This window comes from Globicephala melas, chromosome 1 (genome assembly GCF_963455315.2).
Source record: "Globicephala melas chromosome 1, mGloMel1.2, whole genome shotgun sequence".
Taxonomy (NCBI): Eukaryota; Metazoa; Chordata; class Mammalia; order Artiodactyla; family Delphinidae; genus Globicephala; species Globicephala melas.
The window spans coordinates 114,406,182-114,422,898 of record NC_083314.1 but is presented as its reverse complement, the minus strand read 5'-3'; the positions used below and the strand labels follow the sequence as shown (position 1 = coordinate 114,422,898).

Genomic DNA, 16,717 nt, shown 5'->3' with positions numbered 1-16,717 from the left:
CACCGTTGTTTGAAAAAGTCTTTACTTTTGGTAATCATTATTGTCAGTACAAAGGAGCCTTGATTTAGGAGACAGAAGACATAGGTTACTTTGCACAAGTCACTTAATATTTATGTTTGTTTTCTCATCTGAAAATAAGGATAATAATACCTGTCCTGCTTACTTCATTTGTAAAGATCTGATGAATCAATGGAAACCATTTTATGTGTTGTAAAATGGTTTGTAAATGTAAGGTATCATTACTATTATTAAACATAAGAAATAAACTAATATTTTGTGATACCTTATGGCAATCAAAGGAGTTTCAACTCTGAAAATTATTATAATTTCTAAAATTAATGCAGAATGAAAAATAAGGACTTGATAACTTCAAAGTTGATTACTCTCTAGTTTTATTACCATACACTATTTAAACTATTAATAGGATATAAGATATGTTATTACAGGAAATTTTTGGGTATATGGCTAGATATCAGTACAAATTCAAGTTCTGAAAATACCATCAGGAAGGATAGCAAGCAATATACTTATTAACAATTTGAATTATGAAAGAATTCAGTTTTAGTTAAAGCTGTAATTGTTTCTTTCTAGCAGTAGATGCCAGTAGAGTTCTTTTTAATAAAAATCAAATTGCCTAAGTACTTTGATAGCAACAGTTTGCTGGTCACAATACCATATATAGAAATATTGCTCTAAGGACTAAAGAGTCTACTTTTTCTAAGGACTTTGTAACAGATAAAGAGTTTTATTGAAGAAAAATGAATAAATTTTAAATGTAGTATTTTCTAGCTCTTCATCTAGTGAAGATTACTTTCTTCTTCTTGATATAGTAATTTTGTTACAAAACTTATACATTGCTTTAAATAAATTAATCTTCGTTTCTAATTAGAAATCTGGAATATCTGTATGAAACTTAAGCAACATTGGATATAAGTCTGGCTAGACATGTGTTAAAAACAAATATCGTGGGGCTGAAATGTTAGAATTAGCTTGCACTTTTGGCAAGGGAATGCCATGAGTGTAGTATTTTGGGGAAGTTAATATGTCAGAGATGAGTGATTGAAAGAGTGACTGGAAGCAGAGAAAAAAAGTTATTTTAGAAATCCACATTTTCACTAATAAAAATGAAACTCAAAGAATGAATAAATTTAGTAACTGACTGAATGTAGAGAAAAAGAAGTTAAGTGACATTACTTCTATTGCTGTTGTCTTTATATATGAACAACTAGGTGGTCGTTGGATAATTTACAAATATGATCCTATCATAAATATAATTAAAATATTTTCAAGTGTTTGATTCTACTTAGACCTTTAATTTATTAAAACTGAATACTTCATATATTTGTTGAGTATGTAACTAGCACATGCACTGCATTTATGAATTCAAGTAATTCACAATTTGAGACATAAATTTATAAATAGCAAATTTTAACAAAATTATAAGATCATTGGAAACAGTGGAGAGAGCAGTTTATTTTTCTAGAAAGTATGTGGGAAACTTCAGTGAAAATGTGACATTTTTGGTGAGCCTTGAGGATGAATAGAATTTATACCAAGAGAGCAAGTCAAAGAATTCAGGAATTTTATGCACTTATGCCCATTCAGAGACAGTTCATCCTCTGTAGATGTTTATTGAAGACTGCAGACACCTGTTCAGGGTCTGTTTTGTATTAAGTCAGATGTTAATAAAGAAATTATTATTATATACACACATATTTATCAGAAAGCTACAATTTAAGAAGTTTGGTGTTGTAGATACTGTTACCTGTTTGTTCAGATTGATCTAATTTTATTATACAAAATAAAATGTACACAAATGAGCTGTTATTTGGCAAAATTCATTAGTCAATGTTTCCTCTGTGTGTGTGTGTGTTGTGTCCTAATTTGATTACATTATTATTCCTATTTATTCTATTTGTCATTATTGTCTCTATTTATTCTGTTTGTTAAACAGTAGGCACAAAATCTTGATGAAGACTTTTTTTAGATAGATTTTAAAAAATATCCTTCCTTCCTTCTTTCCCTCCTTCCTTCTTCCCTCCCTCCCTTCCTTCCTTTTTTTTCTTCCTTCTTTCTTTCCTTTATTTAAAGCTTCCAAAGAGAAAACCACACAAATTTCTCATCCTTTAATAAGTATCAGAAGGCAAGTACTCAGAATCATTGTTAAATGTCACAGGTTACTTTTTTCATGCAAATGGACAGTTTACTTTTAACCAAAGGAGCTGTTTCTAAGTGAGACCCCTAAATCAGGGATAGGTAAGCAGTAGTCCTCAGTGTTAAGTTTAAAAATTAACATGTCTCAGTCAACTAGAAGGATTTTTTTCCCTCTCAATTGAAATTTCTTGCTATGGCTGATTTTATATAATTTTAAATCTTATATAATTTTTTCAAATTTTAGAATGTTTGAAAATGTACTGCTGATACGCACTTGTCAGCAGGTTATGTTTGGTAAGCAATACTGACACACTAAATATAGTTTTATATTAGACTTTAGTCAGTGAGTTAGCAACATTGAGTTTTTTTAAGTGCTAGTTCAGATTTTTTTCGTTAAAATTTATGTGTTAAAATTTGTTTTGCAGGTGTTTTGTGATATCCCATACCAGCTTTCAGTGAAAAGTTAACTATTTATAAGGATTCATAAAATCTTTACTAATCTGTATTAGCTGATTTCCTGGATAAAACACAACCTTTTCAACATATTATATTTGGAGAGTGGTTTGGCCTTCAGTTGTTTGTATAGGGTTGTAATACACGTTTAACTTTTCCTTTTTAAAAATTTTTTTTCAGCCTACTATCCATATGTAAAGCTTTATGTTTAATGTTCTCATTAACGTGTATATTAATATTAAAACACTCTTAAACATAGCCTTTTAGGATGATATTGCAAGTCTTTAAAATCTTCATCTCTAGTTGAGATGAACAGTTGTGCTAAGAAAGGCTCAGTAATGTGCTGTTTTATATTAACAGGAAACAGAGCAGCAGTAGTGGTTTGAATACACTGCAAACAGGAAGTTTGATACATGCATAGCTCTTGGCTTCTGTGTAAGAAGTTGTTGAGCTCCTTCTGGAAATATTTTCAGTTACTTTAAATTAAGTGTAAATACACATGAATGGCAGCTTATAGAGAACTACCCTGTAATCAGTATACAGGTACAACTGCTCTTCAGAAATTGGAAGGTTTTGCTAGCCGATTATTTCATAGACACTCCAAAGGTACTGCACATGATCAGAAAACAACTCTGGAAAATGACAGCCTTCATTTCTCTGAACATACTGCCTTATGGGACAGATCAAGTAAGTTTTTTTTTTTTTTTTTATGATACACTGTAACTAGAAACTAAAATGCTAATTGGAGTTTTAGAATGAAGCACAGAACTGTGTGTGTGTGGGGGTGTCTTTTTATGATTTGCCCAAGGATATTTTGCAAGGTAAAGTTGAAAAAAAATTACAAAAACTTGATTATAAGTTGAGCTGGATCACATAGCTCATCGTTTTGTTTTAAATGCGATTAGTTAAGTCGAATATCAGTGGGAAAATTTTCTACAAAATTCTTACATCATTTCTAGTGTATGTTTTCTTTTAATTAAAAAAAATTTTTTTTGTTCTTAAGTGAAAGGCCTACATTTAAGAAAAATAATCATTTTATTTTAAAAAATATCTTGGATTTATAAGCCTTAATATTCAAAAGGGGCAAAAGGACTCTTGAATTTATAATTAAATTTTTGTTATGTTTGCCATATTTTATTTTTAAATGCATGTGTGAAAGTTACTTGAGTTTAACAAGCAGGATTTATAATATGAAAGCATAGTATGATTATTCTATGTGAAATCTTATATTTATAACATTATAAATATCAGAATCTTTCATATGGGGGGGAAAACTTGTTTATGCATGCATCACATTCTTTCCAGGCATGGTAAAATGTTTGGACTTAACTGCTTTGCTGAAATGGTGATACGTAATGATTTTTTGTGACATGCACTTTTTAAAGGCTACATTTCACATATAAACAATACCAGTGCCCTCATTCCACATCTCACCTTGGACCCTCCCCAAGGTATTTTTGTTATTCTAATTAAAGGAACAATATAATTACTCTTGGTACTTTTTAGTGTGTTTGATCACCAAATAGCACTGTTTTGCCTCTTTCTGTTTACATACTCCATAGCAGTTAAGGAAGAAAACTCAGCTAAAAGAAAAGCAACAAAAAACCAAGAATGGCTTACAAAATTGACTCTTTTGTTTATATAGTACCTTCATAGTTCCGCAGAAGTTTATTTGAATTTTTTTTTTATTGCATTAGAATTTTTTACCTTCCTCAAGCTATTTTAGGGAGAAAGTAAAGAACATATATTTGTACAATTTTTTTTTTACTTTATAGGTTTTGATTATTTATAATTAATCCTTACTATATAGCAAGTTGATGGATGAGGAATCTCAAATATCTTCAAGGTAATGAACTGTTGAGTATTGAAATAATAGTATATTATTAAAATTTACCATGAAACAAAAGTTTTTTATTCATTTTACTTGCCCTATTCTGTTAAATTGCAGTCTTCTAAGCCCTTTTGGAAATCATTTTTATGCATTTCAAGGACTTTTAATTAAACATTCAGTGAGGAATGAGGACAGTACTGAATTAGTACACTAATCCCTGTTTCTACAAATAGTGGGTGTTTAGTAAATGTATCTCAAATGGATGAATATCATGGGCTTTTAATATTTAAAAGTTATGTTTGAATTATACTCTCACCATTTTTAAATGTGTGGGGCTTGTAACATTTTCTGAGACACATTTTAAAATCTAGCAATTGAAGATAATATCATGAGCTATGATTTCTTTTGGAAAAAACAGACTGATAAAATGCTGTTAACATTTTTCTTTATGGTGATGCCACAAAATAAAATAAATAGAATCACAGTGCACAGTGAAATTAGGTGCAAACCTTGTAGCCGTTCAAATGATAGGTATGATATAAGAAATGCTTAAAGAGTAACTAAATGTTCATGAATCAAGCATTCTTTCACTTTCTCTTTCATATCCTCAAATATAGAAATAGACACAATAATTTTTTATATGTAGTGATGAGAATGGTAAGCATGGTGTTCTAGTTTCTTATTATGGAATGTGTTGATATAGAGGAGAAAATATGGATACAACAGAAACAGAGGAATCCTTTTGTATCAAAATTCCAAGGTTTATTTTCGTGATGAAAACACAGATTTTTATTCATTTATAGTGTGAGTTATGGAAAGAATTTTGACAGTATGAAGTTTTCGTACAAACCACATTCTTCAAAGCTACTTAAAGCAGTTTACTTGCATGACTTGTTTGACAAGGAAAAGGAATGTAATATCTCCTGATGATAAGCTCTCTGAGTATGCTTGTTCCAAAAGTGTGATTTAAGAAATCAGCTAAGCACAGAAACTACATGTAATTTTATAAAAATTAGGTTTGTGAACTACTGAGTAAAGATTAATTACCAATCTAGGCATGTATGAAATGTAAGAATTTTAATCCAAGTTTCTTTATTCTCCAGTGACATAAAATATAGGAAGAAATACAAAATAAAGGCCACACAGTGGTTTCCAGGTGCCTTAAATGTTTTATCTTTTACTGCTAAATTAAGTAATAGGAATTCCTGTTTGATAACATAAATATTTAACAGCTGATTCCATGCACATATAAGTACTTGAAGTTCACAACAAAAACATAAAGGAATTCTTTTTATTCTGACTCAGAATGAATGGGAGTATTGACATTCATTGAGTCCTCTTTCTAGCCAATTTATTTTGGTTCGCTTTTAAATCTTTCTTTGATCATAAATGGTGTGTTGAGTTATATAGTGCTGAACTTAATGGAAGTTTTGCACATTTTAAATCTTGGACTTTATAAATTTAATGTCTAATTACAATATTTTAAGGACTGAATAGACAAACACCATCAAATGCTTTACCTATTCTCCTTTCCCATGAATTGACAGGCTATTTCTGTGGCAGATACAAATCCATATCAGTGAAGCTTAGATTGAAATACTATATTGAACAAATGAACAGTTTTGAATATGGATTTTTTTTAGGTAGAATCAGAGCTAAAGTGGTTGTAATAAACCACTTTATCTAGTTAGTTTTACCTTTCCAAAACTCATACAGTCTTTAAGGCAGTACACTCCCATGCTTATTTCTTAGTCCACTAAATCTGTATCATTGTAACTTCTAAGCTAAAAGACCGCCTACATTCTCTTTTCTTTTCTTTTTTTTTTTTTTCGGTACGCAGGCCTCTCACTGTTGTGGCCTCTCCCGTTGTGGAGCACAGGCTCCGGACGCGCAGGCTCAGCGGCCATGGCTCATGGGCCCAGCCGCTCTGCGGCATGTGGTATCTTCCCGGACCAGGGCACGAACTCGTGTCCCCTGCATCAGCAGGTGGACTCTCAACCACTGCACCACCAGGGAAGCCCTTATCTTTTCTTAAAAAAAATTTATTGGAGTATAGTTGATTTACAATGTTGTGTTAGTTTCAAGTGTACAGCAAAGTGAATCAGTTATACATATATCCACTTTAAGAATCAATATTGTGAAAATGACTATACTACCCAAAACAATCTGCAGGTTCAATGCAATCCTTATCAAATTACCAATGGCATTTTTCACAGAATTAGGACAAAACCTTTACAATTGGAATGGAAACACAAAAGACCACGAATAGCCAAAGCAATCTTAAGAAAGAAAAACGGAGCTGGAGGAATCAGCCTCCCTGACGTCAGACTATACTACAAAGTTATGGTCATCAAAACAGTATGGTACTGGCACAAAAACAGAAATATAGATCAGTGGAATAAGATAGAAAGTGCAGAGATAAACCCACACACCTGTGGTCACCTAATCTATGACAAAGGAGTCAAGAGTATACAATGGAGAGCCTAAAGAATTTTAACTAGCATAATACAGGAAAAGTTAACTTGCTTATTCTACTATAGGGAAATGTATTTAGCTACTATACATCTTCTGTTGGAGCTGGACACTTATTTAGAATTAGCACTTTTCTTCAGGACCTTTTTTTTAATTGAAGGGTAGTTGATTTACAATATTTTTGTGTTAATTTCAGGTGTACAGCATAGTGATTCAATATTTTTGCAGATTCTATTCCATTATAAGCTTATTTCAAGATAATGGATATAATTCCCTGTGCTATACTTTAAATCCTTGTTGCTTATCTACTTTATATATAGTAGTCTGTATTGGGTTGGCCAAAAAGTTTGTTCGGGTTTTTCCATAAGCTCTTACAAAAAAACCAGAATGAACTTTTTGGCCAACCCAATATATGTTAATCCCATATTCCTAATTTGTCCTCCACCCCTTCCCTCTCCCCTTTGGTAACCACCAGTTTGTTTTCTGTGTCTATGAGTCTGTTTCTGTTTCTGTCTGAGTCAGACTTGTCTTTCTCTAAGCATAATATTCTCTAGGTCCGTCCATGTTGCTGCAAATTGCAGTATTTTATTCTTTTTTATGGCTGAGTATTATTTTATTGTGTATATATATATACACACACACCACATCTTCTTAACCCAGTTGTCTGTTGATGGACATTTGGGTTGCTTCCATGTCTTGGTTATTGTAAATAGTGCTTCTATAAATGTTGGGGTGCATGTATCTTTTCGAATTATTGTTTTCACTTTTTCTGGATATATACCCAGGAGTGGAATTGCTGGATCATATGGTAGTTCAATTTTTAGTTTTTAGAGGAACTGCCATACTGTTCTCCATAGTGGCTGCACCAAATTACATTCCCATCAACAGTTTATGAGACTTTCCTTTTCTCCACATCCTCTCCAACATTTGTTATTTGTAGATTTTTTGATGATACCCATTTTGTCTGGTATGAGTTGATATCTCATTGTGGTTTTGATTTGCATTTCTCTTAATAATTAGTGATGAGAGCCAACACTTTTGGTCACTATGTGAACATGGTAATGAAGAGTCAAGACAATGGAATCCTTTTATAACAACAGTGGTTATTTATGATGTTTCTTCTACCTGGAATTTCCTGTTCCTACTACTGCCAATGGTGAGATTTGCTCATACTTTAAGACTCTGCTCACATATTATCTTTGTAACAAAATCACCAAAGCATTCTTCTGTTCCTCTGTTCTTTATCCTTTTTAGAATTCATGATCTCTTCCTGTGTTCTCATATCATACTCACTTCTATTACGTTTTATTTTATAGTATTAAAATTGTATTACCTCTCTCCCCTATTTGACTTTGAACTCCTTGAAGGCATAGAATTTGTCAATTTATTTTGGTATTGCCAGCATAGTTCTCAATAAATGTTGAGTTGTTTGTTAGATTAACATTAAATATCACTACAGTCTTACACTAACAAGCTTTCTCTCAATTTTTTCTATTATGATCTTTGCAATTTATTTTAAAGGCCTGTGGCCATAACCAAAAACAGTGAAATGCTGATCTGACCCTGGTAAATAAATATCACATTTCAGAGGCACTGAACTTTTCAGTGTTACCTGTACATTTTTATCATGATTGTTTATAAGAATCTGAGTAATCAGCAGCCTTTATAGTAAAACTAAGAAACCGGGATATTAAATGATTTGAAATTAGAAAATGTTTCCATGGAGTGTTTAACAGTGCCAAGTACTATATCAAGTGTAATAATGAGAAGCTTGTACTTGCTTGTGTTTTACAAGAATAGCCGTACTACATAGTTAGAGAAGGAAGATTGAGTATATACTCTTGATAGTGTCTTGCTCAAGTGTGGTCCCAGTATAGTAGCATTAGCATCATCTGGGAGCCTGTTAAAAAGGAAGACTTTCAGGCCCCATCTAGACCTCCTGAGTCAGAATCTGCATTTTAACAAGATTACCCAGCTGATTCATATGCACATTAAAGTTTGAGAAGCCCTTTTTCCCTAATAACATTTTAATCTGATTACTAAATACTGTGTCTTCATTGGAGAAAATTTGCAAACCATAGAAAAGAACAAACAAAAAAAGTAAAAATCACACATAATCCCACCAAAAGATAATCACTATTAACCTTGTTCTATATATAGTCTATTTTGTGCATAGATACACAAATTTCCACTGGCCCTTAACTTTAGATCTCTCCGTAGTGTTTCATAACATTTTTCCTTATTGTAAAGATTTGTTCCACAATATCTTTTTTTTTTTTTGCCGTACGCCGGGCCTCTCACTGTTGTGGCCTCTCCCGTTGCAGAGCACAGGCTCCGGACGCGCAGGCTCAGCAGCCATGGCTCACGGGCCCAGCCGCTCCGCAGCATGTGGGATCTTCCCGGACTGGGGCATGAACCCGTGTCCCCTGCATCAGCAGGCGGACTCTCAACCACTGCGCCACCAGGGAAGCCCTACAATATCTTTTAAGATGGCTGTTTTGTACTGTCTTAAGGATGCACCACAATTTAAAGTCACTAGCCATCTAGATTGTTTTTAATTTTTTGCTATCATATAAAAAAAACACTGTGATAAACATTCTTGTAGCTAAATCTCTGTGCATATCATTATTTTTATATTTTATAGGACAAATGTAGAGAACTGTTATAACCATTTTAAGCTTTTGTATTAAATAAATTGTATCCCAGGTATACACATAATATATTCTCTTGGAGTTAAATTTGTTTCGATATTCAGAGAAGACATGTTTAAATTCCCTCATATAATTTTCTGGCACAAAACATGATTTACTTTCTTATTAGTGTTTATCAAAAATTTTCCACTTTTCAAAATTGGTCAATTATTAGTAGCAAATGGTCTGAGAGACTTCTTTTAGTTGTTGAATAGAGCATTATCTTTGGTAATCAACATACTATAATCTGCTTGGGTTGGAGATTCAGATTCAGTCATATTATAAAGTATATCCTCTAAATCTGATTCTGCAATATAGTGGTGACTCATACCACTTCACTCCCACGTTTCCTGGGTGGAATATTGTCATATACACTATCACATGAAACATTTATTTACTATCTGTCAGGCATTGTTCTAAGCACATTGCATATATTAGTTTATGTAATCCTTTAAAAACCCCAATAAGATGGATACTATTATTATTCACATCTTTCAGATAAAGAGACTAAAACACATTGAGGTAAAGTAATTTCCTCAAGGTAACATAACAAATAGATAAAATTTGAACCCAGGCAGTCTGGCTCCAAAGCCAACACTCTTTTTTATTTTTTTTTTTGCGGTACGCGGGCCTCTCACTGTTGTGGCCTCTCCCATTGCGGAGCACAGGCTCGGGACGCGCAGGCTCAGCGGCCATGGCTCACGGGCCCAGCCACTCTGCGGCATGTGGGATCTTCCCAGACCGGGGCACGAACCCGCGTCCCCTGCATCGGCAGGTGGACTCTCAACCACTGCGCCACCAGGGAAGCCCCCAAAGCCAACACTCTTAATCACCATTCTGTGAAATCTTTCTATATGTTTGTAAGAAAAACTGGGCTTTGGGTCCTATAGCAATGATTTCTGTCTGAGGTTTTCTGTTAGTTGCAGAGACCTAGTGCATATTATGAGGACCCAGAAGACTAACAGGCTGGTCAGAGAACTTTGAAAATAAAATGTCGTCCAAAAAGAGCTAGTAATTTGAAACTGGAAGGATGATGCATTTTCTGAGGGAGTGAATATTACTTGCAAGTCCCAAAACAATGGCTGATTTTAGCTCTGGGGTCTGGTTATGGTTGTATAACAAGTGTAGCCCACTAGGGATACATATTAGGTCTTGTCTTTGAAATGTTCAAATTAATCACTGTACTCATCTGCTCAAATTAGCAGGACTTCTAAATGGCAGTTTTCTTGGGATCTTCTTCCAGTCCCCTTCAAGTATTGCTAAACTTCTGGGAGTTTACTCATTCCAGAGAAGCTAATCTTCTTTCCAAAGGTTGGATGAAGAAAGAGATGGGTATTTTGATTAGTATAGAGGCTAGTAATCTCATTTTCAGCTGCTATTGATTTTGCCAGTGCTACATAGTTTCACGGTTTAAACTGGTCCCAAAGAATTTGATGTATCCCTGCTCTTGATGCGGTGCCACTGATACTTGTGGAGACTGGATTCTTAATGGAAGGATGTCTCCTTGTGGAGACACTGATTCTATTTTTCTTTTTTTTTTAATTTTGAGACACTGATTCTTTTTTTTCATATTTTATTTAAATTTTATTATTTATTATTTTACAACAATCATTAAGAAATCCTGTACCCCTTCATTTAAAAAATTTTCTTTTATTATTTTTCTTAACATCTTTATTGGAGTATAATTGCTTTACAATGGTGTGTTAGTTTCTCCTCTATAACAAAGTGAATCATCTATACTTATACATATATGTATAAATATGCATTAATTTTTATTGGAGTATAGTTGATGAGACACTGATTCTTAATTGAGACACTGATTCTTAATGGGAGGATGATCCACCCTTTCCAGTGTTATACTCATTCAAAGCTTATATCACAGATTTAGTTTCCTTAATTTATACTTACTTACTTACTTAGTCATCCTGGCTTCATGCCAGGCTGAATATGAGAAGGTGCTTTTGACTCATCCCCACACTGTACCAAAATTGGCCTTCCTTTCTTGAACATCTTTCCAGGGATAGCAAACTGGTTGTCTGTGACCCAGATGTAAATCACAGATATGTTTTATTTAGTTCTCATGATAATTTAAAATAATTGAATGTGATACCATTATTTTATATGTAAATAAAAATATTGATTTTAAAACAAGATCTTTCATATTAATATCTGGACTTTCATATTCTATTTTTAATAATTTTATTTTTTTTTATTTTTATTTTTTTGGTTTTGTTGGGTCTTCATTGCTGTGCACAGGCTTTCTCTAGTTGTGGCGAGCGGGGGCTACTCTTCATTGTGGTGCATGGGCTTCTCACTGCAGTGGCTTCTCTTGTGGAGCACGGGCTCTAGGCGTGCAGGCTTCAGTAGTTGCAGTATGCAGGCTTCAGTAGTTGTGGCACACAGGCTTAGCTTCTCCGTGGCATCTGTGATCTTCCCGGACCAGGGATTGAACCCATGTCTCCTGCATTGGCAGGCAGATTCTTAACCACTGCACCACCAGGGAAGTCCCTGGACTTTCATATTCTTGAACCATTTGAAAAACTGATTTCAGTGGCCTCTTATTCCCATATGAGAACAAATGGGAATTTGCACTGAATAACTGTTCTCTTTAGCCAGGATTTATACTATCTCATTTGCTCTAGCCTTCACTATTTCACTACTTCTGTTGTTTTACCTGCCTATCCTCTGTAGGCACTTGAATTTGACCTACAGAGCCCCTAATATGAGCCTAAATCACCAGATTCTCCTTTATTCTTCGATAAAGCTTATTTAGTGTGCCTTCTTACTCATGGGCCTCAGATACTATCACTAAAATTGATAAGAAATTCTCGTAATTCTGAACCTTAGAAAGAATGGGGTCTAGGTTTTGATCCCTCCTTTTCAAATTCCTGTTTTATTTTTAATGCAGATCTACTTACCTCCTTCCCATTTGTTAGCTCTCCTTACCATAGGGTATTGAGAGGAACAACCTTTACCAAGCTCCAAAGGGTTTTGTTAGATCGTTCCCCCAAGGTAATAGATGCCTACCAGCCTTAAATTTACATAATTAAGTTGTCGGCTGAAGTGATTCTTCCCACAGCAAAGAAGATCTGCCTCAGATTGACTCTACTCATGTAGAGAAGCACTTGACAACTTTTTTAAAAAGAGAAATATAATTTACATGCCATAAGGCTCACTCATTATAAGTGTACAATTCAGTGTTTATTAATAAACATACAGAGTTGTGCAGCCATCACTACAATTCAGTTTTAGAACATTTTCATCACCCCCAACAGTTCTTTTGTTCTCTTTTGCAATCAGTCCCCACCTCAGACAAACACGGATCTGTTTTCTATCCCTACAGGTTTCCTTTTCTGGATATTTTATAAAAATGGAATCATATTATATATATATATAATCTATTGTTGCTGGCTTCTTGAACTTACAATAACGTTTTTGAGGTTCATCCACGTTATAGAACATATCAATAGTTGGCTCTATTTTATTGCTGAATTGTACTGTATTGTGTGGATGTAACATTTTTGTTTATCCATTCAGCAACTGATGAACATTAGGATTGTTTCCAGTTTTTGGTTTATTTGGATAATGTTGCTCTATCTGCATGCAAGACTGGGTGGACATAATGCTTTCATTTCTCTTGAGTTGATGTCTAGGGGTAGAATAACTGGGTCATATGGTAAGTTTATGTTTATCTTTTTAAGAAATTTCCAAATTGTTTTCCTGAATAGCTTAATATTTTATATTCCCATCAACAATGTAGGAGGGTTACAGTTTCTTCACATTCTTGTTAATACTTGGTATCATCAGTCTTTTTGATTTTAGCCATTCTGGTGTGTGTGAATTGGTATTTAATTGTGGTTTCAGTTTGCATTTCCCTAATGATTCATGATGTTGAGCATATTTTCATGTTCTTATAAACCATTCATGTATCTACTTTGGAAAAATGTATTTTCAAATCTGTTGCCCACTTTCTAAATTGAGGGTTTTTTTTCTTATTATTGTCAAGTCTTTAAAGTTCTTTATATATTCTGAACACAAGTTCTTTACCAAATAAATAATTTGCAAATATTTTCTCCCCATTGGGCTTGTATTATCTTCTTAAATGATATCCTTGAAGAGCAAAAGTTTGTAATTTTAATGAAGTCCAGTTTATCATTTTTTCCCTTGATGGATTGTACTTTTGGTGCCAAATCTTAAGAAATCTTTATCTAACCCAAGGTAATGGAGATTTTTATTCTATGCTTTCATCTAAAAATTAATTTTTTGTGTTGTTTTGTGTGAGCTATGGAGTGGAGTTCTTTTTTTTAACTCATATAAATATCCAATTTTTACTGCGCTGTTTGTTGAAAAGACTTTTCTTTCTCCATTAATCATCTTGGCACCTTTTGTCAAAAATCAATTGACCATAATTGTAGGGGTTCACTTCTGAATTCTCAGTTTTGTCGCAGTGATCAATGTATGTCTATTCTATGCCAATACCACATTTTCTTGGTTATTGTAACTTTAAAAAAAGTTTTGAAATCAAGTAGTGTAGGTCCTCGAACTTTGTTCTTTCCAAAATTGTTTTGGCTATTCTGGGTCCTTTACATTTCCATATAAATTTTAATCAGCCTGTCAGTTTCTAAAGAAAAGCCCACTGGGATTTTCATAGAGATTTCATTGAATCTATAGATTAATTTGTGGAGACTCTTCTATTAACAATATTGAGCCTTGAAGTCCATGAAAATGAAATAGCTTTCCATTTATTTTGATGTTCTTTAATTTCTCTGCAATGTTTTCTGTTTTTTTTTTTTTTTTTTTTTTTAGTGAGTAAATCTTGTTAAAATGGATTCCTAAGTTTTTTTTTTATTTTTCTGTTAATACCATTGTGAATGGAGCTGTCCTTTTAATTTCATTTTTGGATTGCTTGTTCCTAGTATATTAAAATGTTATTGGTTTATATATATATTATATCCTATGATGTTGATAAACTTACTTATTAGTTCTTGTAGTTTCTTTATAGATTCCTTAGAATTTTATACATATAGAATCATGTCATCTGCAAAAAAGACAATTTTATTTCTTTCTTATCAATTTATATGCCTTTTATTAAAGTCATATAAATATGCCTTTTTAAATATCTTTTTTCTTACCTCATTGCACTGGCTAGAACCTTTCATAAAAAGTTGCAAAGAAGTGGTGAGTATAGATATCCTTGCCTTATTCCCATTCTTAGGAAAAGCATTCCATCTTTCACCATTATAGATAATGTAAGCTATAGGATCCCCCTCTCCACCTCACCCCCAAACTCACCCTTTATCAGCTTGAGGAAGTTCCCTTCCAGTCCCAGTTTGTTGAGAGGTTTTACCACAGGTACTGGATTTTGTAGAATGCTTCTGCTACATATATTGAGATGTTTATGTCATTTTGTCTTTTATTCTATTAATATGGTGTATTCCATTAATTAATTTTCAATGTTGAACCAACCTTGCCTTCCTGGGATAAATCCTACATGGTCCTGGTGTATAATCCTTTTAATATACTGCTGAATTAGGTTTGCTAAAATTTTATAAATATTTTTGTGTTGGAATGGATATTGATCTGTAATTTCCTTTTGATCTTTGTCAGTTTTGTCATCAGGCCTCATAGAATAAGTTGGGAAGTATTACATCCTTCTTTATATTCTAGAAAAGTTTGTGTCAGATTGGTATTATATCTTTTAATGTTTCATAGAATTCCCCAGTGAAGCCATGTGGACCTGAGCTTCTCTTTGTGGGAAAAATTTTAATTACTGGCTTAATATTTTTGTTTGTTTGTAAGTCTTTTCAGATTTTTTATTTCTTCTTGAGTTAGTTTTGGTAATTTGTGTCTTTCTATGAACTTGTCCATTTCATCTAAGTTATATCATTTACGTAAAGTTGTTCATAGTATTCTCTTTTAATCCTTTTAATTTCTCTAGCATCAGTGGTTATACCATTTTTTCATTCCTGATTTTGGTAATTAGTGTCTTCTCTGTTTTATTTTGTGTTAATTTTGGTCAGTCTAGCTAAAGGTTTATCAGTAAGACTTTTGGTGTCTTCATTTTCTCTATTGTTTTTATCTTCCATTTCATTGAATTCTGCTGTGACCTTTTTGGCTTTGGTTTAATTTGCTCTTCTTTCTAAGTTTCTTAAGGTGGAAACTTAAATTATTGATTTGAGACCTTTCTTTTTTTCTAATACATGTGTTTAAAGTTTTGAATTTCCCTCTAAGCTATGCTTTATCTATATCCCATAAATGTTGATTTCTTGTGGGGTTTTTTCCATTCAGTTCAAAATATTTTCTAATTTCCTTTGGGATTTCTTTGTGATCTAAATCCAGATATTAGGATTTCCAAAATTTCTCTCTGTTGTCGATTCCTACTTTAATTCTCCTATGATAAGAGTTCATTTTTTGAATGAATTTTCTATCCTTTCAAATTAATTTGAGATTTGTTATATTGCTTAGCATATTTTTAATATGGAGAATTTCCATGTGTACTTGAAAAGAATGTGTATTCTGCTGATGTTAGATGCTGTGTTTTATAAATGTCATTTTAATGATATTATATTCAAGTTTTCTGTAACCTATTGATTTTCTTTTTTCCATGAATTATTGAGAAGAATATTGAAATTTTCAACTATAATTTCTGAATTATTTAGTTCTTTCTTTAAGAAAATTTTTTTAAATTAATTAATTTATTTTTGGCTGTGTTGGGTCTTAATTGCTGCGTGTGGGCTTTCTCTAGTTGTGGCGAGTGGGGACTACTCTTCGTTGCAGTGTGTGGGCTTCTCATTGCAGTGGCTTCTCTTGTTGCAGAGTACGGGCTCTAGGTGCTCTAGGGCTTTGGTAGTTGTGGCACGCAGGCTCTAGAGCACAGGCTCAGTAGTTGTGGTACGCGGGCTTAGTTACTCCACGGCATGTGGGATCTTCCCAGACCAGGTATCGAACCATGTCCCCTGCATTGGCAGGCATATTCTTAACCACTGTGCCACCAGGGAAGTCCTTAGTTCTTCCTTCAATTCTGTCATTTTTGTTTTAGCATTTTGGAGACTATTTTGTTCATTGCATATACATTTCTAATTGTTAAATCTCCCAGAAGTATTGGCCCTCTTATCAT

At 33.2% G+C, this 16,717-nt stretch overlaps 1 protein-coding gene across 3 annotated transcripts in view; it reads left to right on the top strand.

Moving 5' to 3' along the window:
- Window positions 1–16,717, top strand: part of PRKACB (protein kinase cAMP-activated catalytic subunit beta) — a 142,840-nt gene that overhangs the window by 59,992 nt on the left and 66,131 nt on the right. Inside the window, exon 1 of one of the 3 annotated variants that reach the window (XM_070044851.1) lies at window positions 3,096–3,294. The exons of the other annotated variants lie outside the window; for them this stretch is intronic. Within the exon in view, the coding sequence (XP_069900952.1) occupies window positions 3,111–3,294 (184 nt within the window). The 5' untranslated portion in view covers window positions 3,096–3,110. Of the gene's footprint in view, window positions 1–3,095; window positions 3,295–16,717 lie in introns of those variants that run through there. 3 annotated transcript variants of the gene reach the window in all.